Below are 25068 nucleotides of genomic sequence, written 5' to 3' on the forward strand. Positions count from 1 at the left end.
AGGGGCACAGGACCGAGGATCTGAAGCAGGCTCCAGGCTCTGTGCTGACAGCAGAGAGCCCAGTGCAGGGCTTGAACTCAAGACTGTGAGATCAGGACCTGAGCTGAAGTCAGACACTTAACTGACTGAGCCACCCACATGCCCACTTTATAAATTTCCAGCATAGTATCTGTGTATGATACTGTGTATGATAATCAGAAAAATCGTGTTTTGCATTCTTGAATTGATGTTGACAAATGACACTTTGGAACATCTTTGTATTTCGTTGCTGATTCGAGGTATTGTGGTTAAATAAAATCTAGATCTGTATAAAAGAGTATAGTAACAACAGCACAGAGAGCATTCAACCACAGCAGTGATCTAATTTTGTATTAATATGTTAGTATATATTATATATTTTAACAATATTTGGAAACCATGGTCCGTGTGCCACCTGATTAGACATTGTGTTGGTTCATGAATCACATGAATTTCCCCCAGTAGTTGTGACTTCTTTGTGCTGCATTCCTAGGGGCATGTGGAAACCATCTTCGACTGCAAATTCAAACCCGACGACCCCAATCTTCTGGCGACGGCCTCATTTGACGGCACTATAAAAGTCTGGGACATAAACACCTTGACAGCCCTGTACACGTCCCCGGGGAACGAAGGGGTGATTTACTCCCTCTCCTGGGCTCCAGGTAAGACGTCGTTCATTAAAATCAAGAATACAATCAAATGAAAAACAAAACAGAATACAGTTAAATGACTTCCCTAACTTCTCTTTTCATTTGGTTTATCCCCTTCTTTCTGTGCCATCTTGCTCCAAATGACTGTAAAGGCAAGTGAGTTCCAACACGTATGTTGGCTCTGTTTTCCTGGGGTTTTGGGATAGACTCCCTTTGCAGGTCCTTTGATTCCAGAGCCCTTCTGTGCGACGTAATCATTTACAAAAGCCACAGTCCATAAGGGTGATCTTGACGTTTCTGATTTTAGCTGCATGTGTATAGCTATGCCTTTAAAGGTACAACACACTTTATATGATAAACGTTTTCCTTAAAATTTTCATGTGAATCGAATATATGAAAGCAAAAAAAAAATTAAAAACTGATCATTTATATCTTTCCCTGATATAACTGTCTGTAAATATGAATGATAATATAACCACCACAGTTCCATTGTGACCATGTAGTTCTAGATAAAGTTCACCTTTGTAATATTAATGAGCTGTCATTGACAGAATTGAGTGTTTTGTTTTGATCTCAGAAATATGCTATCTTTATACCTTTCTGTACATAAAGGAGAGAAGAGATGTCCTTGAAACCTCTGACATTTCTGACTTCCCTGTAATAAATCACTGTACGCACCTAAATGAATTTTTCACTTTATAAAATATATAGGATGTTTTTCCTATTTGTCCTAATGGTAACATGCTAATTTAAAATTCACGTATAACCAGGATATAGCTTTTAAGATTCTCTTCTCATGCACAGGGACTTGTAGCCTTGAAGTTACGGGCCATCAAGGGTTTTAGACACCCTCAGAGACCCAGGGCGTCTTGTGGATTTTATGCATAAACGTTTTAGTACATTGTCTTTGTGCCAGTGTCTGCCAAAGATGGTCAGAGGAATCAGATTTCTAGAGAGGTCCGTGATACAAAAAGGCTGAGAACCTACTACTGTCTTGTTTATGCCTTTCTCTGACAATGAGAAGATCCTTACTTCGAACTCTTAAGGACAGTAGCTGTTCTTTTAAGAACATACTTAGCGCCATTATGGACACAAGACTAACTGAAAACAAAATTACTTCACTATTTAAGAAGCAGGGCACAATAAGAGCTAATTACGTCTCTTACCTGCTGCCTTCTTCATGTTCGTTTCTACTGTACCTTTTGTGATGGCCGACATTTACTAAAGCAGGTCTGAGGTCCAAGAGGTTGAGTAAAGTACCCAAGGTTAAGTGGGTGGTGGTGGAACCAGGGTCTGGACAGTTGTCGGTTTGACTTGGAAGCCCGTGTTCTCCGTCGGCGGTCAGTGCGCATGTGTCTGCGCAGCAGGGTCCCCGGGCTGGGGAAGCAGGAGTGGGCCAGCCGACATGGTGACGTGGCACGGTGGCCGTGGGATAGTCCTCTTCCTCAGGATGTGAGTCTCAGCCCTGAGACTTACATAGAAATTCTAAGTGTAAAAACCATTGTTTTAAGTCCTAGCCCAGAACCTAATCTTACTTAAAAGCATTATTTAATTTTGCGTTGAGAATTTGCCTCAAGAAAGTAAAAATGTTGGAAAATGGAAATTCTTCAGTTTTTTCTTTGGTATTTTGAAATCTGATTACCGATGAATCACTACCTTCAGTTAACTATGGATAAAATTTAAAAGATTAATGAAGGTTGCTAGGAAGTAGAGTAGGGTATAGAGAATTCCATAACGTGCTATAATTTTAGAAGAGCCACCACAGGAAAAGGAAAAAAAGTACAGATTTATGTGGAAACTGCTTCCGAATGCTTTGAGAACCCAAAAGGGGAGCAGAATGAAAATGCTAGAAACATGGTAAGGACTTAGTCAATTGTTTTTAGATTTCAATAATGTATCACAAAATATTTCCTCCATGCTTCACTCCAGGGTAACACATGGCAGTCTTGACCTTTCTTTTAATGGAGGAAGTCTCTTCTTTGACTGCCTTGCAAAAAATACTTAAGTCCTCAACCATTTACTGTCTCAGCAGTGATTTAATTTTCATGGATTTTTTTATTTCTTTAAAATATATTGCTTATGTTTTTTTTGTTTTGTTTTTCTGTGGTTCTGCCTACAGAAATGCCTTCCTAACCCCCCTCCCAAATTAACTAGATGTAATATAAAGAAAAATGTAAATACTGACTGGATATGTGATAATACTGAGCAATTATTGATAGTTTTTGCATTTGTGACTGTAATAGTTTGGTCATGTCAGTAAAAGAGTCTTTTAGACATCCATACTGAGACATTTACTGATGAAATGATACAATGTCAGAGATTTGTTCCCATGCCACCCAGGAGGGGCAGTGGACAAAAGAAGATTGACTGTGGTGTGATAATTGTTGAAACTCCATGATGTTTCATTATCCTATTCTCTATTTGCATATACTTCATAATTTCCATTATAAAAAAATCCAAAAAGAACTGTTAATACAAATTGCAGGTCTTTTTCAAAAATCACATTTTGAAAAGAATTACGTATGTGACATGTCATATCATGTGTATCCAATTGTTCCCTTAGGTGATTTAAACTGTATTGCTGGGGCAACTTCCCAAAATGGTGCTTTCATTTGGGATGTGAAAAAGGGCAAGATGGTTCAACGATTTAATGAGGTAAGGTTTATTTGTTGCCAGCCGAGTGGTCTGATGGTTTATATTGCCTCGTGTTTTATAACTGCTTTTCTCTATTAATTAATAGTCACCAGCTCACATTATGTTCTGTCACTCAGAAAAAAATCCAAGAGGACATATACATGTTAAAATGAACTCTAAAAATGGAGATGGATCTAAGGTATAAAATATCTCCTAGAATCGCGTTAGGGATTCAGAGGAATTCTGAATCCTCTTCCACAGAATTATCTAGGCAAATATTCAGTTGGTTGTAAAAAGATTAAATTCAGAACAAGTTCCAAATGACAGCCTGAATTCTTTTACTGATTAGCTTCTGACACCGGGAGAATCATTTAATGTTTTGAATTCTTAGCCTGTAAGATGGTGAAGTTGGATTATGTGGTTTCTTGGATTTCCTTCTACTTCTCAGATTCTGTTGTTCCATAGTGAGCACGAAAACCTCCCCTCTTCCTGCTTACCGTGTCTCGGATCATGTTTGATGTCTTCTTAGAGTTAAATCACCATCCGAGTTTTACCGAGTATGACTAACGTTTGGAAACTACACATCATCTCGTTATAACGTGTTAGGTATGAATCAAGGGAAATAGGAACAGGATCTCTCACCATTTCAAAATTTCTTTCATTTCAAGTGATTGCTATTGAAAATCATTGAATATATAATTTATTTGAAAATAAGTCCTGTTTGAGGCTTTGAAACCATTTATACAAAAAACTGATATTCCCACGAGGATTATGCAGCCTTGATATTCAAGGGGTCACTAAAGGAATGTGGCAAATGCAGGGTATTAGGGAAACTTTACGCACCACCAGCAAGTAATTTTGTCCTCAAAGGAGGAGGCCTTGACACTGGACCTGTGGTTCCATCCCTCCCTTTCTCTGGGTAACAACACCTTGCGTCCAGCTGTGCCCCCAAGCTGCCCTCTTCCCTCCCACCAAGAACAGTCCCTGTCCCACAGTAGTCTTGTAATGAGAAAAGATATGAACCTGAGAAAGAAGCTTTTGACCTTAATTTTTAAAATGCTATCCTTAGGTGTTAGTTCTGTTGATCTCTTCCTACAGCATTTTGGCACCTGTGACCCCCAGTGTGTGCCACGGGCTAGCGGCCCTTCCCCCTAGCTTCGGGGCCGGCTCTCACATCCAGGCGCGTCTTCCTGGCATTCCGTAGCATGCTTGAGACTGATCTAAGAAGTACTGGACTCTAGGATAATAAATATGGGACAGTGCCAACTTTCCTTAACTGAGTTACGTACGGTCTTGAAGCCATAAATGCACTTTTCATGGGACAAACCAGGCTGACAGAAGACCCCCACCCCTTCACCTCCCCCAGCAGCAAGAGCACCTCCACTTTTGTACCTGTCTTCATACAGCTGCCTGCCTTCACCCCCAAGGAGGAAAAAAGAGCAGGCTAGAGACCATACTAGGAAAGCCTAAAAATCAGGATAAAAAGTCACTTCAGTCCCTCCTTAGCAGCAGCCACAATTGAATGACTATATCAAGTTAAATAAAAGTTGGAAATAGATTGATTGCAACCTTTATTCACCCATATCCCCGTTGATGAGTGACACTCCCATGAATAATATATTCCTTGTGGTTTTAAAAATCCTCATCATGCTGCCTGTGACTATATGCCTTCCCCTTCCCCTCCCTCATCCCCTTCCCCTAGCGCGGCCCCTTCCCGTTCCCGGGTTCAAGAATGCAGAGGAACAGGTCAACAGTGAGTGATTTGTTGTAGGAATAACCTTAAATCTGTTCTCTTTTGTCTTTATAAAAATAGAACTTTGACATTTAGAACAATCAGTAATAACAGCCTCTTGCAGTATTTTGTACACTGCAGTTGTAGCCCTGGGTTAGGAAGCGGGTAGATACCCGTCTTCGTCTCGACTGGCACTTGGGGAAAAGGCATTAAGCAAGCTTTATTCTCTGTGGCTAGGGAAGCACATTCCTGGCTCTATGCTGGTGTCTCCAAAAAATGAGTGGAGCCACTTAATTTATAAAATATTAAGATAGAGGTTTTGTTTCTTAAGTGTGAGAGCTTCATACGTTTTAAAGTATGTCTTCAGCTTTCTGCCGTTGACAATAATGCCTCTGTTAGCATCATCTAGAGTAAGTTCCTAATAGAAAAGCAATATTAGAAGTAAGTAAATGTGAGAAAAAAGGGGTGAATTATTTTTTATTGATAGGTATTTTGCATTTTTTGAAGCATGGAAAAAACGGGATATTCTGCGTGGCCTGGAGTCATAAAGATTCCAGAAGGATAGCCACCTGCAGTGGGGACGGTTTCTGGTAAGTTCTGTGCGTGGAGTTCTCGTGCTTGTCAGAGACAAGTTAGGTGATACGAGTTGTGTCCTGTGTCACACGCGTTAAAGCGGTCTGCGCGGTCCTGTCTTTGCAGCACTAGCACCTCTCGTGGACATATAAACCCTGGTAGGCCCATGGCGTTCGCTGTGCTCCATCAGTACTAAGAGGGCAGAGATGTTTAAATAAATAAACCAGTAAGTCCTTTCTAGATGGGAATGCCCCCTGAGATAGACCTAAAATACTGTGACTTACCTCCGAGAAACTTGAAGGACTTTTCACTAAGAGTCTAAGTAATTCTCATCCCTCTTTTGAGGGAGTGGTATTCTAGTTTTACAAGTGATTCAAGAGATATCAAGTGCTCTAGAAACTTGCTCACCTTTGTAGATGCTGTTGTTTGTAAAAGGACGCAAAGCCTTTCCAAGGAGGAATAAAGTAGGACATGGGGGAGATGGCTTCTTTTTTTTAAGTAGGTGACCAACATCTTTGACCCTGTGCTTCAGAAGTATGTGCTCTCTTAATTCTATGAAGTCCCAGGAAAAAGTAGGTTTCCAAGGAATGTTTGGAAGGGAAGAATTGCCTTTGAGTTAAACAGATGTTTGGTAGCAGATGATCTGCCGTGTGGCTTTGACAGGTGGCATAGACACACAGGGCTGTTAAGAATATAGTAAAGTTTGTCCCTGTTAGGGTTTGCAGTATCCATCTCAATTTTCTCATCCTCATTTTAAAATTTCCGAGAAAAAGATAGTTGTTATGGAAACCAAATATCTTTTTACCAGGAAGTTAAAATTTTCAGAAAACAATATTAGTGATTTTTTTTTCCCTGAAAAGAACTACTTGCTAATCGATAAATAGCCAAATAAGAAAGACGTGTGGGGCGCCTGGGTGGCTCAGTCGGTTGAGCGGCGGGCTTCCTCAGGTCATGATCTCACAGTTCGTGGGTTCGAGCCCCACGTCGGGCTCTGTGCTGACAGCTCAGAGCCTGGAGCCTGCTTCGGATTCTGTGTCTCCCTCTCTCTCTGACCCTCCCCTGCTCATGCTGTCTCTCTCTGTCTCTCAAAAATAAATTAAAAAAAACGTTTAAAAAAAAAAAGAAAGAAAGACGTGCCTTCGAGTTTTTTGGATTAGGTGACACACATCTAGCTTTGCCATGCGCTTTCAGGACCCCACTTACTTGATCAACACCACGGGCAATGGCTAGATACTTGTGAGCCTCGGTCGCTGCCACTCCCGAGTAGCTTCAGAAGTTTTCATTGCCTAGTGATGTTTGAGAGGGTCTTTTCTAAAGACTTGTAAATACCTGTAGTACATTAGTATATATGTAGCTGTTTCTTCTTTTTATGGAGTCCATCGCCTTGGTATTATGGCAACGATACAGTCAGGTATTAGAGCTTCTGTTACTTTTGCAGCTAAAATATATCTTTTTGGGGAGAAGAGATCCTCCAAATTTCTAGTTATATCACTTAGAATATGCCACAAAAATATTATAAATCTCTGCCTTGGACTTGGCGTAATAGTATATGAAACTGGCATTATAAATGAGTTGCTTTAAAGATCAACTTCAAACTGTTAAATGTTGAAGCTGAACATCAAATGTATATGTTAGTGATATCATTGTTTTTAAAATATATGTATTAAACTAGGATTTTCTTCAACTAAAAATATTGTAAAGGAAATAGTTTCTAAATTGAAACTTACACCTCCAAAGTAAGGGGGTTGCCAGAATTAATACAATCTGATGCAAACATACTTACTCATATCTGGTAATTACACGCTACCTTTAAATGTTGCCTTTGCTTTGCGGACATGGTCTCTGTCCTGAAATACTTACTTCTGAATTAAACGATTCTGACTTTGTTTTTGTGAACAGCGTATTAAGGGTGTGGTCTCTTCTAGTAACACATCACGCTTGATTTCAGTATTATCCGAACCGTGGACGGTAAAGTGCTGCACAGATACAAGCACCCGGCCGCCGTGTTTGGTTGTGACTGGAGCCAAAACAACAAGTAAGAATTCTCTCGGGATAAACAAACACTTCGGAGAGTTTCACGAACCATGAAATTTAGTGTTACTCCCATAGGTGAATACCCCCCTCCCCCCGACTCTTTTTAGGTAATGGTCGTTTTGCCTGGCCTTGTAATTGGCTGTTTTAGCTGATGCTCTAGGAAGAAGCCTAGGGCTAACTAATAAAAAGTGGAAGCTGAGTCAGATTGGTCCATGGCTTCTCGATGGAAGTGTAGGTAGTGCTTTGCCTGTACCGGCTTAGCCGTCTCTCCAGTGGTGTTCTCCCACCTGCACTTGGCATCACTGCCCACCTAATGCTTATGCCTTGACGCTGGAGCAGTTCCTAAAATGCAGAGTTCTGACCGGGCGTCCTTGCTGAAGAGCCTAGTGTTTGCCTGGTGAACATCGGCTCAGATTTCAACATTCACCCAATTTTTAAGTCAGACCCCTACTAACACTGATCCTTCAAGTCATCACACTTCCAAGAATTTTGCATTTCACACCTCTCTTTGTGCTGTATGAAGTATACTTAGAAATTCAAGCTGTCTTTGGATATTGTGAAATAATGTAAAAATCATGCTTTTCCATATTGCAGGTGGAAATATACATATTAAAATATTCACACCTTGTCATACTTGTGTTCTGAGGCAAATCACATACTTTTCTTTTTTTAAATCCTATATCTTACAAAACGATGGGTCTCTGTATCTCTTTGAGTAAATAATAGAACTGGTAACGCACCGTTAGGAGTATATGCAAAGTACGCTCGTGCCGACCCCTCTCCAAGTATTCTCGTCCCCGTGGCCTCATGATGCTCACACAGAGCTGCTAAGGCCGGAATTCGTGGCTGCTGCTTTCATACCTTATCATGTCTCCATTTCCAATTCCAGTCAGCCGTCAGCTCCTATGAGATCATCCGTCTAACTGTTCTTTCTCCAACCATTCTCCTCCTCCGCCCAAACCAATAATAGTGGTTTGCTTTTGGACTTCCTCAGAAGCCTTCTGAATCAGGTCCAGAATTCACACCCTTGGTCCCCACATCCTTGTCTACTGCCCCCCCCCCCACCGTCTCTATGATGAAGTCAGAGTGAGTAACAGCCAGATCTGAGCACACCCTTTCATGGCGGACGCGGACTGTAGAATAAAACGCAAACTCGTAGCGAGCCTTGCAGGGGAGTCCCTGTGTAATCGGGTTCACACGTGCCTTAGTCACGCCCTTTCAACCCCGACTCCCCCTTGATTGTGCCTCTGGCCACTTTGGCTTCAGTTTCTTGAACCAGCTAGTCTGATGATTTTCATACCACAGCTTGTCCTCCTGCTGTCTCCCTTTCCCTAGGGTGTGCTCCCCACCCAGCCCCATCCACCCCACCTCGTCTGTATTGTAACTGTAAGTCCACCCCACTCCAGCTCTCACCCCCAAACCACTTCTACAGAAAGTGCTCTTTGACCCTTGTATTAAGTAAATTTCTCCTATGATATCCTGGGAATACTTAATATAGTGAAATTAATGATAATACATAAAATTAAATATTAGAGCAGAAATCAATGATATAGGGGCACCCTAGCTGGCTCAGTCACTGGACTATGTGACTCTTGATCTTGGGGTTGTGAGATCGAACCCCATGTAGGGTGTAGAGATTACTTAAAAATAAAATCTTTTAAAAAATGATATAGAAACTAAAAAAACCACAATAGAACAAATCAATGAAACCACGAACTGGTTTTTTGAAAAGATCAACAAAATTGATAAACCTCTAACCAGACTCGTTAAAAAAAGAGAGATCGAGGACTCAAAATTATTAATGAAAGAGGAGAAATAACACCAAAAATTGCAGAAATATAAGCAATTATAACAGAATATAATGAAAACATATGTGCCAACAAATTGGACAGCTTAGAAGAAATAGATAAATTCCTAGAAACATATAACCTACCAAAACTAAAGCAGGAAGAAGTAGAAAATGTGAACAGACCAATCACCACAATGAAATTAAATCACTAATAAAAAAAACTTCCCCAAAGCAAAACTTTAGGACCAGACAGCTTCAGAGGCAAATTCTACCAAACATTTAAAGAAAAGTTAATACGTGTTTCTTCAAGCTGTTCCAAAAAATACAAGAGGAAGGAAAACTTCCAGATTCATTTGGTGAGGTCAGTATCACCCGGATACCAAAATCATCATATGAAGACACCACAGCAAAGAGAACTACAGGTCAATATCTCTCATGAATATAGATGCAAAAATCTAACAAAATATTAGCAAACTGAATCCAACAATATACTTTAAAAAAATCTGGGGCACCTGGGTGGCTCAGTCACTTAAGTGCTCAAGTCATGATCTCACAGTTCGTGAGCTGAGCCCCACAGACCAGCTCTCTGCTGTCAGCGCAGAGCCCACTTTGGATCCTTTGTCCCCCTCTCTCTCCACCCCTCCCCTGCTCACATACTGTCTCTCAAAAATAAACAGATTTAAAAAAGAAGTCAGAGGTGCCTGGGTGGTCACTTGTTAAGTGTCCGGGTCAATCTCAGCTCAGATCATGATCTCACAGTTCGTGTGTTCGAGTGCTGCTTTGGGCTATGTGCTGTCAGTGCAGAGCCTGCCTTTCACTCTCTTGCTGTCCATCCCCTGCGTGTGCGTGTGCTAGCTCTCTCTCTCAGAATAAGTAAAAATATTCTAAAAAATTTTTTTTAAAAATCAGGATCAACTGGCTGGCTCAACCTGTTAAGCATACAACTCTTGATTTTGGCTCAGGTCATGATCTCAGGGTTGTGAGATTAAGCCCTGTGTCAGGCTCTGTGCTAGGCATGGAGCCTGCTTAAGTTTCTTTCTCTCTCCCTATCCCTTACCCCCAGCATGTAGGGTGTAGAGATTACTCTAAAAAAAGAAAAAAGAAAAACCCTGCACCACGATCACGTGGGATTTATCCCTAGAATGCAAAGGTAGTTCATTGTTGGTAAAATTATCAACACAATATGTCACGTCAATAAGAGAAGGATACAAACCATATGATCATTTACAAAGATGTAGAAAAACCATTTGACGAAGTACAACATCCATTCATGGTAACCCTGTGCATAGTGGGCCCAGAGGGGTCATATCCTTCCGTAATAAGGCCTTGTATGAAAGACCCACAGCTAACATCATACTGAGTGTTGGAAACTGACAGCTCCTCCCCAAGGTCAGGAATGAGACAAGGATGTCCACACTCACAACTTTTATTCAACATAGTACTGGAAGTCCTAGCCACAGAAGTCAGACAACAGAAATAAATAAAGGCATCCTAATGGTAAGGAAGAAGTAAAACTCTAACTAGTTCCAGATGACATGATACTTTATAAAGAAAACACTAAAGACTCCACCAAAAAACTATCAGAACTGAAAAAAGAATTCAGTAAAATTGTAGGATACAAAAATCAGTGTACAGAAATTTGTTGCATTCCTATACACTAATAATGAAGCAGCAGAAAGTGAAATTAAGGGGCCCCCTGGGTGGTTCAGTCAGTTGAGCATATGACTCTTGATTTTGGCTCAGATCATGATCCCACTGTTCATGGGATTGAGCCCCACATTGGGCTCCATGCTTAGCATGGGACCTACTTGGGATTCTCTCTCCCCCTCCCCCTCCCCCTCCTCTCCCTCTCCCTCCCCTTCCCCCTCTCCTCCCTCTCTCTCCCTCCCTCTGCCCCTCTCCCGTGCTCATGCTCTCTATCTCTCTCTCTCTCTTTCAAAAAAAAAGTGACATTAAGAAAACAATTTCATTTATATTTGCACCAAAACCAAAAATATCTAGGAATAAGTTTAACCAAAGAAGGGAAAGACCTCTACTCTGAAAACTGTAAAATACTGTGAAAGAAATTAAAGATGACACAGAGAAACAGAAGGACATTCCTTGCATTCTATGCCAGAACAAGTATTGTTAACATGAATGGATAAAGAAGATGTGGTATATATACACAATGGAATATTATTCAGCCATAAAAAAAGAATTAAATCTTGCCATTTGCCACAACATGGATCAATCTACAGGGTATTATGCTAAGTGAAGTAAGTCAGAGAAAGACAAATACCATATGATCTCACTCATGTGGAATGTAAGAAAACAAATGAGCAAAGGGAAAGAGAGAGAGGCAAACCAAGAAATAGACTCTTAACTATAGAAAACACGCTGATGATTATCAGAGGGGAGGTGGGTGAAGAGACGGGGAAAATAGGAGATGGAATTAAAGAGTACACTTATGATGACAAAAATCAACTGTGAGCTACTTGACACATAAATGTTAGCCACATGAGTAATAAGTATATCCACATATAGTTTTAAGAAAACATAATAAAATTAAATTTAGTTGGAGATTGGTTGTCTCACCCTCTATAATGTAAGCTCTGTGAGATCAGCAACTGTTGTCTGTTTTTAGGAGCATATTCTTAGCAAAACACTGCTTGCTAACCCTCACTGTGCCTTGGACAAAGCTATTTAAAAAATATTTCTTCAACATACAAATGGATAGAATTACCTCGTATCTGACCTGTAAAATAGTTCTACATTTTTATTTCTTTGCTTTATAGGCTAGTAAGCATTTGACCAGTTGAAATAAAAATTAGATATTAACACAATATGTTTTGTTGGTTAAAAAATAAGTCCTTTATACTTAACTTGTATGCTTACTACCAAGTGTACCTAATAAGTTTCATTTTTCTTTTAAAAAACTTTTTAAAAATGTTTTAATAGCACCTTAGGAGCTAAGTGAAAAATACCTAGAACTTATAAAAGTTTATATATAAGATCTTTCTGAATTTATAATTTGGATGTCTGTATGTGCCTTCCTTGAATGTTTATTATTTACTTTCTAAGATTTTATATTTATGTATCCATATATATAGACACACACACACAAAGACATGCTCATGTATACATGTAAATATTTGTATACAAAGTATGTTTCCCCAGGTATAGAAACTGGCCCTGACTTAGGCAGATATAAGAATGCACGTTTACAGATTGGCTTCCCAGTTTGTAAACTGGTGTATTTCTGCATATGGGCTTAACTAAATATAAATATTATGACCCATATGAAAAAAATCAACAATTTGAAGTTGGAGGAAGGTTATGATGACAGTTGGGTCCGAATGTGTAACTGCCTCTCTTTACGTTTACAGTGTGGGGCTGTTCGTATGGTCCTTAATGATGACCAGCGGTTTCCCCAGGTCCGCCCTGTGAGTGCTGGAGCTAGAGTCCCTAACTCCAATGTGACCACGAGGGCAAAATGGTTGCCTAGTTTACTCTCAGTCTCTTGAGAATAGCAAACAAATATCATTAAAAGATCAGATCCACATATTGTATTTCCAGAGGATCTTTAGTTGGAATAGTTAAAGCACCTCCTACTGGAGTAGCCGCCAGGGAGAACTGGAAGCCCAGGACTGTGGCTCTCTGTAGCTGGGAAGCTTTCCCAGCATCCCTCAGGGGAGGCGTTGCTACTTGTACTCATGCCACAGAAAAGTTCCCATGATTAGTAATTTGCTCACAAGCAAGGAGCCACATCTCAGCCACTCACCACTGGGGACCCTTGTTACCACCCAACAGTTGTGAAATAGAAGGACATGAGAAATATTCAAGAAGTTATGAACTTGGAAATTTTTTAAAAAAGGCCTTGTAGAAATATGAATTCCATTATCTTTTATCTAAGATTAAAAACGAAAACCTCAACCATTTAACTGAATATAAGGAAACTCTTCACACTAGGGCAGTTTCTGGGAATAATGGTTTTACTTCTATGATTTTTCAGCCTAACTTTATTAAAGAAGCTGCAAATTCTAGTTTCAGAAAATAGAACTGTGTACGTTTTTAAATTATCAGTAGCAAATAATATAAATAATATAAGCTGTTTTCGTATTTTAATGTGCCATTGATGATATTTCAGAGACATGATAGCCACCGGCTGTGAAGATAAAAATGTTCGTGTCTATTACGCAGCCACCAGCTCCGATCAGCCGCTGAAAGTGTTCAGTGGGCACACTGCCAAAGTGTTCCATGTTAGATGGTCCCCTTTGCGGGAGGGAATTCTTTGCAGTGGCTCAGATGATGGGTATGTATTTGTGGATTTTAATTTTTTAGTCCTTAAAATCATAAGCTTGTAATTCTCTAGAAATGTACACATTTATATGATCCAACTTCGGGGTGAAAGTATGTAACAAGTACACATAGGCAGTTAACACTTACCTAATTGCATTTAACCAAAAGTCAATTAAATTTTGCCACACTTAAGTTTTCATCATATTCATGATTTCTATTTCCTTAACTTGTTTTCTTTACTATGGATGCGAATTTCTGTCTTATTAGCAACAAAGTTAGCAGAAACAAACTTTTTAAAGGATCAGTTTGGAAAGGGGAAAAAAGATCTGAAGCAAATAAATCTCTGTAAAACAGAAGGATTTTTTAAAATGATGTCTCAATATTTAATCTGGAAAACAATTATATTCTGTTTCATTAAGAATAGGAAAAAGGAGATGATCATGTAATTTAGCATGAAGAGAATGTATTTAGAGAGTGATTTACCATTGGTGGGGGAGGGGCGGTTGTGACAAAGTTCCTGAAATCTTTTCTATATTTTATATTCAAACAGGATGGATTTGCATAGTACAGCATGGTTCCTATTTGAATATGAGATAAATTTGGGTAAGAAAAATCTTACTTTAGGCAGATATAAATCATAGTATATAGTCACCACAAGTTTAATATTGGATAATTAACTATATTCATCTTGAAATTTTGGCATCCATCCAAATTTCGTAAGGAAAACAATGTGAAATTTCTGTGGATTATCCCTGGAAATGTTACTTACAGTGAGGTTATCATGTCAAAGTGAAAAAGTTGACCCTAAGTTAAGTCTTTTAACATAGACTTACTACTGGTATGTGGAAAAAAGTATACTCTTCAACCACTGTCTGAGAAATATTTGTCAGAAAGGTAGCACTAAGCATTTTACTTACTTATGACAATGAAACTTGAAAGTCTTGTAGATTCAGGTTATTGATCCCGTTAGTAGTCATGTAGGTAATAACATGCTGTTGGCACCTGCAAACAATGCTTACGTACAATGGGGTACGTAAAACTTTTCTTATGTCTGACTACCAAATATAGTTATATTAGCCTGATGTTTGCCTAATCTAAATTATATCATAAAGCAAGAACACCTGTTCTAGGGAATGCCTCTTATGAGAACATCATTTTGATAGAACTCACTTTAGTATAATCTTATTTATGAAAGAATGATATCAACCAAAATAACTTAGATGTGAACATAAGAAATTAGCACCAAGTTAGGTTGTGGTATGCCTGGACACATTGTCCTGTACTAGGATAAGGGGAAGAAGAAGGGGGTCTTTGTAGAAAGCAGAAATAAATATGTTTTTCAAGACATAAAATTATAGGATATGTCTTCTTTACTTTGCACAATTGATAGATTTAAGTAATATCATGAATCCAGTTATATTTGAATTTTGTACTTGATTTTAGACTGATTCCACAGTAAGTCATTTATTTTATTGGCCAAAACATGAAGGGATGATTTACTCTTTGATAAGAGCATAAAGATGAATTGATTGTTCAAATAATACCCCTCATCATACATGCTATATTTTCATGCTTTACAAAGAATGTGAATGTTGTTGGATTATTTTATCTGTATTATTAGTCATATTTTCCTTTGGCTTCATCGGTCCTGGATATTTCACTTTAAGAAAGAAATGTTTTAGGTATATAAACTGTGGAATAGCTATTTAGTATCAGTAGTAAATGAACAGTTAAAGTGAGGAAAACATGTGTTGAAGTAGTCTAGCTCTTGCCTAGTTAATTGTTCCATTTCCATGAGGAAAAGAATTGCAGCATGACTTGAAACTTAAAAAGCTCTTCCAGATTACTGAGAAATAATTGTGCTCCACTAAGGAAGTGTCAGAGCTGTAGAAAACTTAGAGCTTGAATGGTATCACGCACTTAATATTCTGTTTTCAGTTCTGTTCGAATCTGGGATTATACTCAAGATGCTTGCATAAACATTCTTAGCGGCCACACCGCACCGGTGAGGGGGTTAATGTGGAGCACTGAGATCCCGTACCTCCTCCTGTCTGGCAGCTGGGACTACACGATTAAAGTGTGGGACACTCGAGAAGGAACGTGTTTGGATACCGTTTATGATCACGGTGCAGATGTATATGGTAACGCGTTTTTCATGTACTTTCAAATTTTGTTGTATTAATGATCATTCTAATTTCTGAGAAGTACAATATTTTTTTAAGAAGGCTTACAGTGCTTCATTTTAAAATAACATTTTTCTTATTAGAAATTGTACTTGTTTATTATTGAAATATCAGAATACACAGAAAGTAAGCCAAAACGCCACGAGAAATTATTTGTGTTTCTGTGTACACACACACACACGCATGCACGCACGCACACACACCTTGGATTTTTCTCCCTTCTTTTACCATCACTCCAGAAAGAAGTTGAGAAACAGGATCATTGATAAAGTAGGTAGAACTTATCAAGTCATTCTTCTGCCTTTACTCTTGGATATTTAGGACCATATTTTTTAAATGTGACACTACGTCAATATAATTGAGCTGGGAATGAAACCAGATTTCTTGTCTTTTGCATGTCACTTTCATCTGTAGACCCGAACTTGGATGGGAGTAGTAGGTGAATTAAGAATGAAAATATGGTTCCTTAGAGAAAGGTACCCAACTCTAGCCACTTGTGTCCATATTCGTCACATCAGTGACCTTTCAGTTGGAGCAAAGGGACTGAGTGTGTGGATGTTGTTAACTAGGAGGTCCCAAGTGTTCCTTCCTCTTGTCATTGGGACTTCCTCCATCCACCATTTCTGTACAGATTACCATGAACTCCATTGGCGTGACAGTATGCTTGAGCCACCGAAATATAATTTCAACATTTTTACCCAGGACCGTTTGCTAATCATTGTTCAGTTTTGTATCCCTATTAATAGATTATGCTAAATAATTTCTTATATACTTGTGTCATTTTCAGCCAAAATAGAAATGTACTGTCTTAAACGACTTCTTTATAACTTTAATTCTGGAGAAGTTTTATGACATACATACAGATTAAAAGTGTTTTTCCATGTTGACTTTAGTTAAAGTAGGTTTCTCTTTTCCATCAGGGTTAACATGCCATCCCAGCCGTCCCTTCACCATGGCATCCTGTTCCCGTGACTCGACAGTGAGGCTCTGGTCACTAGCCCCTCTAATTGCTCCTTTACCAATAAATATTCTGGCAGACAAACCTTGGGAAGAAATTATCGGGAACACAGGTATTGCCAGTTTGCATGTATTAGATTTCATTTTTCAGTAGCATCTTCCCAGCAGTCCTTTCTCACTGAATTATGTGTGTTCCTTAGATCAAGCCGTAGAACAAGGCACCCCCCCTCTACTGTGCGGTAAAGTGTCAAGAGATATTAAACACAAAATAGAGAAGCTAACCGGTAATCCCCGAGCGGAGAAGCTGAGATGGTTTTCAGAGTGTTTATCAGTGAGTATTACAGCAATTAAGTGAGCATTTTCCCTGTAGTGTAAATGAGTCATTGCAACTATTGTCCTCAGGTTTTCACGTATTTACGTGCATCCTCTCAACTCATCACTGGGTCCCTCTGAACATAATCGGTACAGAGTAAGAGAACACATGGAAACCAGAAACAATAAATGAGAGAAAGCATAGTTATAATTTTGTTAAATTTTCCATTTAGATGTGCCTTCATCGTATTTGTGAAGATGCAAAATTCTGTGTGGTTTTTAGTTCATCCTTGTATCTTTGGTTTTTCTGTATCAACCTTTTAGCCTCCAGGTGGCAGTGACAATTTATGGAACTTAGTCTCTGTGGTACAAGGGCGGGATGATAGCTTGCTCCCTCAGAACTACTGTAAAGGAATAATGCATCTGAAGCATCTGATTAAGTTTAGAACGGTAAGTATGTATGCAAGGATCCTGTCATCAAGCAAAGATTATTTTTGCCTTTATGTTGAAATATAAACATTATTTTTAAAAATATACATAATTAGAGTTAGTAGACTAAAATGAATGAGTGCTAAGGACATTAATAGTAAAAACCAATCATGGGAGTATGAATTATTTGAGACCGGATTAAGACAGTCATGGTTTCTATAGGTTGAATCTCATGAAACTCTTCAAAGGTCACTTGGCACTATGCTTCACCCTTACCCTCTTCCCAGACGGCCGTGACATGCAGACCACTCTGATTTTAGTCCCAAGGGCCAAACACTGTATTCTGGAATATGTTTAATGAAAACTGGCCATATTATAACTCTTAATGAAATTTTTTTAATGTTTTATTTATTTTTGAGACACAGAGAGACACAGCATGAGCAGGGAGGGGCAGAGAGAGAGGGAGACACAGAATCTGAAGCAGGCTTCAGGCTATGAACTGTTAGCACAGAGTCTGACACAGGGCTTGAACCCACAAATGTGAGATCATGACCTGAGCTGAAGTCAGAGGCTTAACCGACTGAGCCACCCAGGTGCCCCTATAACTCTTAATGAATTTTGTTTCAAAATTATCAGGCACCTTCTGCCTGGAGTTATACACAGTACCAACAAAGGAGTCCTGGGACCTGAAAGAGGAAATAGCTTTTATATTTGCAGTGAAATATCAGTGGTTAACTCAGCTGTCAGTGAGGAGAACCGTTCCAGAGACGTGGATGGAAAAGTCCTAAGAGACCGTTGTTTTCATAAGGAGTGCCTTAATCACAAATGACACCTGAGCACTGTAACTCTTACCTCCTGACAGTATAGGAGCCTAGAGAGTGAGCCTGTCACTTTTAATTTTTATTTGAGACTTTTATATATGTCTTCACCAGTTACATATCACTCTACCATTCACTACTTTTTGGCCTGTGGAGATGTATCTAACCAAAACATCTGCTAAGTTGTAAAAACAATGGGATTTAGCCTCTCTCTACCCCATGCCAGACACACGTACAACTTTACTCGTCACCCACCCCCAAATATTAAAGTGAAAGAGGTATCATGTTTTATAGAGAAGTATTGAGTTTTAAAAATATTTAATTTCCAGTGCTGTATGCTTTTAAAATGTGTGCCCATATAATACTTTTATAATCATCTTTTATTACCAACTCTTGTATAACAAAATTCAGAAAATTTTCTTTTCTTTTTCACCAGTCTGAAGCTCAAGAATTAACAACAGTCAAGATGTCAAAATTCGGTGGTGGTATTGGTGTGCCCACGAAAGAGGAAAGACTGAAAGAAGCTGCAGAAATACATTTGAGATTAGGACAAATTCAGAGATACTGTGAACTTATGGTTGAACTTGGAGAGGTAATATGCTAAAGTCAATGAGTTTAACAAAGTATTCTAGGTACTGGTGATCCACTAAATAGTAAGCTTAGCACAGGGGTGCCCCTGAGGACAGTGCTTGCCAGTGAGATCTCCCGGCCAGTGGTGTCAGCCTCGCTTGGGAGCCGGTTAGATGTGCATTCCCCACCCCAGACCCACAGGATCAGGCACCCCAAGGATGTGGCCCAGCGACCAGTGCTTTTATAGGCCCTCCAGGTTGCTCACAGGCGCATGCACGTCTGAGAACCACTGCTCCGGGGTAGGATCTTTGATTCCCTGTGATACCTAAGAAATACCCGTTTTGGCTAATTTGCTCACAGTGGGCTCCCCTTGCTCATAGGATGTGTTGTGACTAAACCCCACACTGGCCACAAGAAGGGTTGTCACTGAGGATTTTCTGGTGACTTATGGTCCTGGGGCACATTCTGAGTTGGAGGACTGATTGAGCAAAACAAGAGTTTTCCAAAAAAGAGAAAAAAAAGGTTAAGATAAATCTATCCTATTAAAATTTAGGGCAGTGGTTACTTTTGGAAAGTGGATGGCAAATAAGCTAGAAATAAAGGGAGGAGGGGCTTCAACTCCCTGATCCGGATGCTGGTTATTTGTCTTCAGTTTGTAAGAATTTATGGTGCTTTTTGTTTTTCTAAATGTCTAATTTAATTCAACAAAATTCTCTCCATCCCTCCAAAAAAACAAAACAAAAAAACCCCACAGTGGCAGGGACTCATTTCATAGTTGATGAAAAGCTCTATGTTCATTTTATCATTACAAAATGCTATTAAGTATACTAATAAATTAATATAAAGTAAAACTGAGCAATAAAGTTACATTAAAATATATCAAAATTAAATTTAACCCATCTTTACACACCTTTTTATTCATCCAGACACTACAGGCAAATAATGAATTCCTGCTTGACCTAAAACAAAATGTCATTTTAAAATGTTACTGAAAAGGGGGGCACCTGGGTGGCTCAGTCATTTAAGAGTCCAACTTCAGCTCAGGTCACTATCTCATGGTTTGTGGGGTCGAACCCCACATCGGGCTCTGTGCTGACAGCTCAGAGCCTGGAGCCTGCTTCGGATTCTGTGTCTCCCTCTCTCTCTGACCCTCCTCTGCTCGCACTGTTTCTGTCTCTCAAAAATAAATAAAAAACATTTAAAAAATCGAAAAATGTTACTGAAAAGGAATTGCCAACGACAATGTCTAGGAGCAAGATAAAATTTTACTTCTGAAGAAGTAGAGGTTTGGCTTAAAAGTTACCTTTTGAGCAGTGCACTCTTAGAGTACTGATCAAATTCAAGAGAAGAAAAAATAAATTTAGGTAGAATACTAATTTTTCATCTTCCCGAGTTTTCTATTTGGACACGTATATTTTAAACCTATATTTAATTCAAATACAAAGATACCTTCCTAAGGTGTGTCCTTGTGGGGCTGAGAATTTTGTTGTTGTTCAGTGTCGTCCCTGCTCTTCATGATCCAAACACGGTGCTTCCGATCCTTGAGACAGAAGAACGTCCTCGGAGTGATTCACCATCACCTCCTCTGTACTTCCTGCCTTTTTAAGATTCATACTGTGAAATCAGGAAGACATTTAATCCTTTGACTTACAAGACATGTTTTTGTAGAAAAAGCTTAATGATTTCAAAGTTAATTTAATTACATTTTAACTTCTTGCTTGTGTTTGCCTCTACTATAATAAAGACAGATTTTCCCTAAAAGCATAATTTAGATTATTTTTTTTTAAAGGTATGGGGCACCTGGGTGGTTCAGTCGGTTTGAGCGTCCGGCTTTGGCTCAGGTCATGATCTCACGGTTCATGGGTTCGTGCTCCACGTTGGGCTCTGTGCTGACAGCTAGCTCAGAGCCTGGAGCCTGCTCGGATTCTGTGTCTCCCTCTCTCTCTGACCCTCCCCTGCTCGCACTGTCTCTCTTTGTCTCTCAAAAAATACATAAAAAAGCATTAAAAATTAAAAAAAAAAAAAAGGTAATGACAACAGGGCTTCCTGGGTGGCTCAGTCAGCTAAGCATCTGACTCTTCAGCTCAGGTCGTGATCTCATGGCTCAGGAGTTTGAGCACCGCATCTGGCTCTGCACAGATAGTGCGGAGCCTGCTTGGACTTCTGTCTCTCTCGCCATCTCTGTCCCTCTCCTGCTTGCTGTCTATCTCTCTTTCAAAATAAATAAAAGTAAACTCAAATAAAAATGTAACATGACCACAAATATGGTAGCATTAAAAGTTTCCTATTTTGTACACCAAACTAATTTTATACTGTATGATAACCAACTGGAGTTTAAATAAAAACTAAAAAACAGTGACCTATTTAAACTTTAACCAGTGTTTTCAGGCTAATTACCAATTTTCTAGCCATAATTGTAGTAGAGTTTGACTCTTTGGGAGAGCCTTAATTAAAATGAAGTTTAGATCCATGTTGTGATATTTAAAGTAGTTCGCCCTTACTTCCTTTTTAGAGTTTAGTTCAGTGAAGTCTATATTTTCCATATAATTTTCTTACTTGCCTCGATTGAACAATGATCTTCTTTAATAACAGTCTAATTTTTAAAATATGAAGATCAGGGGCGCCTGGGTGGCTCAGTAGGTTAAGTGTCCGACTTCGGCTCAGATCATGATCTCATGGTTTGTGAGTTTGAGCCCCGGGTCCAGGTCTGTACTGACAGTTCGGAGCCTTGAGCCTGCTTCAGATTCTGTATCTCCTTCTCTCTCTGCCCCTCCCCCACTAACATTCTGTTTCTTCCTCTCTCTCTGCCCTTCCCTTGCTCACTTACTCTCTCTCAAAAATTAATAAATGCTAAAAAAAATAAAAATAAAATAAAATAGGAAAATCAGTATTATCAACTATAAAGGAAGAAGTGACAATAAGTAAAATTTATAAAAAGAAAGAAAAACAGAAATAATCATATTTGTTAAACAGAAGTATTTCAGTGTGTATTATTTTGAACGTAGAACATAGATGACCATAGAACAGATTACTCTGGTGTTGTGTCAGAAGAGGCATTAATGTATTTATCAAACTACGTACTTTAGCTACTAATCTTCTCCTCCCCTCCCTCTGTCCCCTGCCCCTTCCCCAGTCTAGGTTTGGCATTTTTCTTGCTGAATAATACAATGTACATATCTTACTTTATTTTAAAATGTAGTATTTATACTCTGTGGAATCAAATAGAATAAAAAATATTCCTGGAAATCTAAACACCCTAAAAACACACTAAAATCTCATATTAAAAATGTGAGTTCATTTAAAAAAATTTTAACATTTAATTAATCTTTGAGAGACATAGTGTGATCAGGGGAGGGGCAGAGAGAGAGGAAGACACAGAATCCGAAGACACGATCCAGGCTCTGAGCTGTCAGCACAGAGCCCGATGCAGGGCTCAAACCCACGAACCGTGAGATTATGACCTGAACTGAAGTCGGACGCCCATTTGACTGAGCCACCCAGGCACCCCAGTGTGAGTTGATTATAAACAAGTTTGTTAAGAATTAGTACAATCAAACTGCACTTGCCTTTGCCTTTCTTGTTTTCTGTTCCAGTGGGACAAGGCCTTGTCAGTCGCACCAGGGGTGTCTCTGAAATACTGGAGGAAGTTAATGCAGAGGTAAGCATGGAGTCTGTATCCAAATAGATGTTTTAAAATAGGTAAAATGGAAGCAATATATAAATGTGGTAGTAGCATTTGAGATTTTCTGGAATTATGCTGTCTTCAAGGGTTTTTTTTATTTTCGAGAGAGAGAGAGAGCACAAGCAGGAGAGGGACAGAGAGAGGGGGAGAGGGAGAGGGAGACACAGAACCAGAAGCAGGCTCCAGGCTCAGACACAGTCTGACATGAGGCTCGAACCCACAGACCATGAGATCATGACCTGAGCCAAAGTTGGACACCCAACCGACTGAGCCACCCAGGCACCTGTAGTCTTATGTTGTCTTTAAAAATAGCTGAATTTTATGTCTGTGAATACAGAAAATTAAATGAATTGGTTACAAGTCATTTGGTATTCTGAGATGTGACCTGGCATCTGAGTCCAACAGTGGAAGGCAGACTCTCCCTGTCAGTGGCGGGAGTGACAGGTGAGTAAACATACCTACTGGTCAATATACTGCTACTGAAATCTAGGTGGTAATGTTTTCTGACGGTTACCTAAAGTTCACAGAATACTTCTTCCGTTAACAATCTCAAAAATTCTCTCTGGACACCAAGCCCTGCCCTCTCTGTCCCATGAATATGAGGAGGTCTCGCTGATGAAGACGCGTTCTGAGATGTATTAGTTTCCTGTGGCCCCTGTAACAAAGTACCATAAACTAGTTGGCGTAGAACCACAGAAATTTATTCTTTCGCAGCCCGGAGGCTACAAGTCCAGTATCCAGTCGTCGGAAGGACTGGTTCCTACCGAGGTCTTTGAGCAAGAGTCCGCTGCCCGCATTCTCCCCCACTTCCGGCGGTTACTGCCTTCATTGGCATTCATTGACTCATGGGCGCGCCACTCCAACACCTGCTTTCTCCTTGTGGGGCCTTACTCCCTGTGTGTGTCCGGGCAGATTTCCCCCTTTCTTTGACGGCACCAGTCATAGCAGATTGAGGGTCTACCCTAAACCAGTGTAACTCCCTCTTAACTGATTGCATTGGCAAAGACCCTATTTCCAAATGCGGTTACATTTGTAGAGACCACGGTTTGTACTCAACCATATGTTTTCAGCAGGCACATTTCAACTCACAGCAGAAGACTGTTCCCTATTCTATCCTAGTTTCAGGGAATATTCATCTTTTTGGTGCTTGCTATGTGCCTAGCACCGTGCTAGGCCTGACTTATTCCCTTGCTTCTGGCATTAAAAATAAAAATATTTTATTTTTCTTCCATGGAACATGATTTAGAAGCAAATTCTACTGCAACTCACATGTGCAAGTAAAAATCTGCCAAGGGCTACACGTGAAATGCCGAAGGATCAATGAACATATTTGCCATTGGAAAGTAGCCTGTTCCCTGGCACCTATTTTCCCAATAACAAGTGTGTCCGTGGCCTGGCTGTGTGCTCCATGTCTTAAGTTCTAAGAATCCCAAATAATTCCAAGTTTCTGTACCTTCACTGCACACTCTTGAATGTCATCCCTCCCCCTGAAATCTTTAATGATGTCATGTTAGCAGACGATGTTTCCTTCACAAAACAGTTGTATTTCAACCTCAGCAAAAACTATTTCACTTGTTTTTGGAAACCAATACCTGACATTCTCAGCTTCTTGATTCATGTGGTGGCCAGAAAATGGTCTCCCCACAACTCCTAAGTGAATGTTATATAGATTCAGCCATTCAGAGAGATGGGCCATTTCTCAGCACTAGTTCCTTGGAAGGGGATATTATTCCCGTCACAAGGAAGTCAGTGTCATAATGGTTGAAAACACAGTCGTTGGGGAGTGTTACACTGACCCTATAAATTGGAGACTGTGACAGTGAGCTGGCAAACAAAAACTGTCTACTACACCTCCCCAAAGACTGGAAATTGAAGTGCAGTTTAATGTAAATGCCAGCATATATTAAATATGCCAGATTAGTGTTCTTTTTTATTTTATTCATCTATTTTGAGACAGAGAAAGCATGAGTCAGGGAGGGGCAGAGACGGGGGGGAGGGGAGAGAGAGAGAATACCAAGTAGGCTCTGCAGTGTCAGCACAGAGCCTGATGCAGGGCTAAAACTCACAAAACTGCGAGATCATAACCTGTGCTGAAATCAGGTCATACACTTAACTGACTGAGCCACTCAGGCACCCCCAGGTTAGCTTCTAACAAATTAAGAGTTGAATTAATTTGGTTGGTCATTGGGAAACTATTTGGGACTTATTTAAGAAAATAGAAACACAGACAGTATATGTAGAGATAAAGACAGGCACAAGTATATTCTTCATAATCTCCAACATCAGGATCCTATTTTCCCCTCACATATCAGGAGCTTTTTTTTTTTTAAACTACCTTGCTCGGGTGCTCACGGTATTCTGTATTTTATTATCAGTATTTATACTCTTCTCTTTTTTAATGATTTTAAA

At 39.6% G+C, this 25068-nt stretch overlaps 1 protein-coding gene across 1 annotated transcript in view; it reads left to right on the top strand.

The window, feature by feature from the left end:
• WDR17 (WD repeat domain 17) overlaps positions 1–25068 on the top strand; it is an 82082-nt gene that overhangs the window by 36490 nt on the left and 20524 nt on the right. The window contains exons 8-18 of the mRNA XM_029934016.1: positions 512–680; positions 3232–3323; positions 5542–5624; positions 7556–7642; positions 13557–13721; positions 15647–15849; positions 16812–16961; positions 17049–17179; positions 17485–17610; positions 18844–18999; positions 22571–22635. Of these exons, the coding sequence (XP_029789876.1) occupies positions 512–680; positions 3232–3323; positions 5542–5624; positions 7556–7642; positions 13557–13721; positions 15647–15849; positions 16812–16961; positions 17049–17179; positions 17485–17610; positions 18844–18999; positions 22571–22635 (1427 nt within the window). The remainder of the gene's footprint in view (positions 1–511; positions 681–3231; positions 3324–5541; positions 5625–7555; positions 7643–13556; positions 13722–15646; positions 15850–16811; positions 16962–17048; positions 17180–17484; positions 17611–18843; positions 19000–22570; positions 22636–25068) is intronic.

This window comes from Suricata suricatta, chromosome 1, assembly GCF_006229205.1.
Source record: "Suricata suricatta isolate VVHF042 chromosome 1, meerkat_22Aug2017_6uvM2_HiC, whole genome shotgun sequence".
NCBI classification, from domain to species: Eukaryota; Metazoa; Chordata; class Mammalia; order Carnivora; family Herpestidae; genus Suricata; species Suricata suricatta.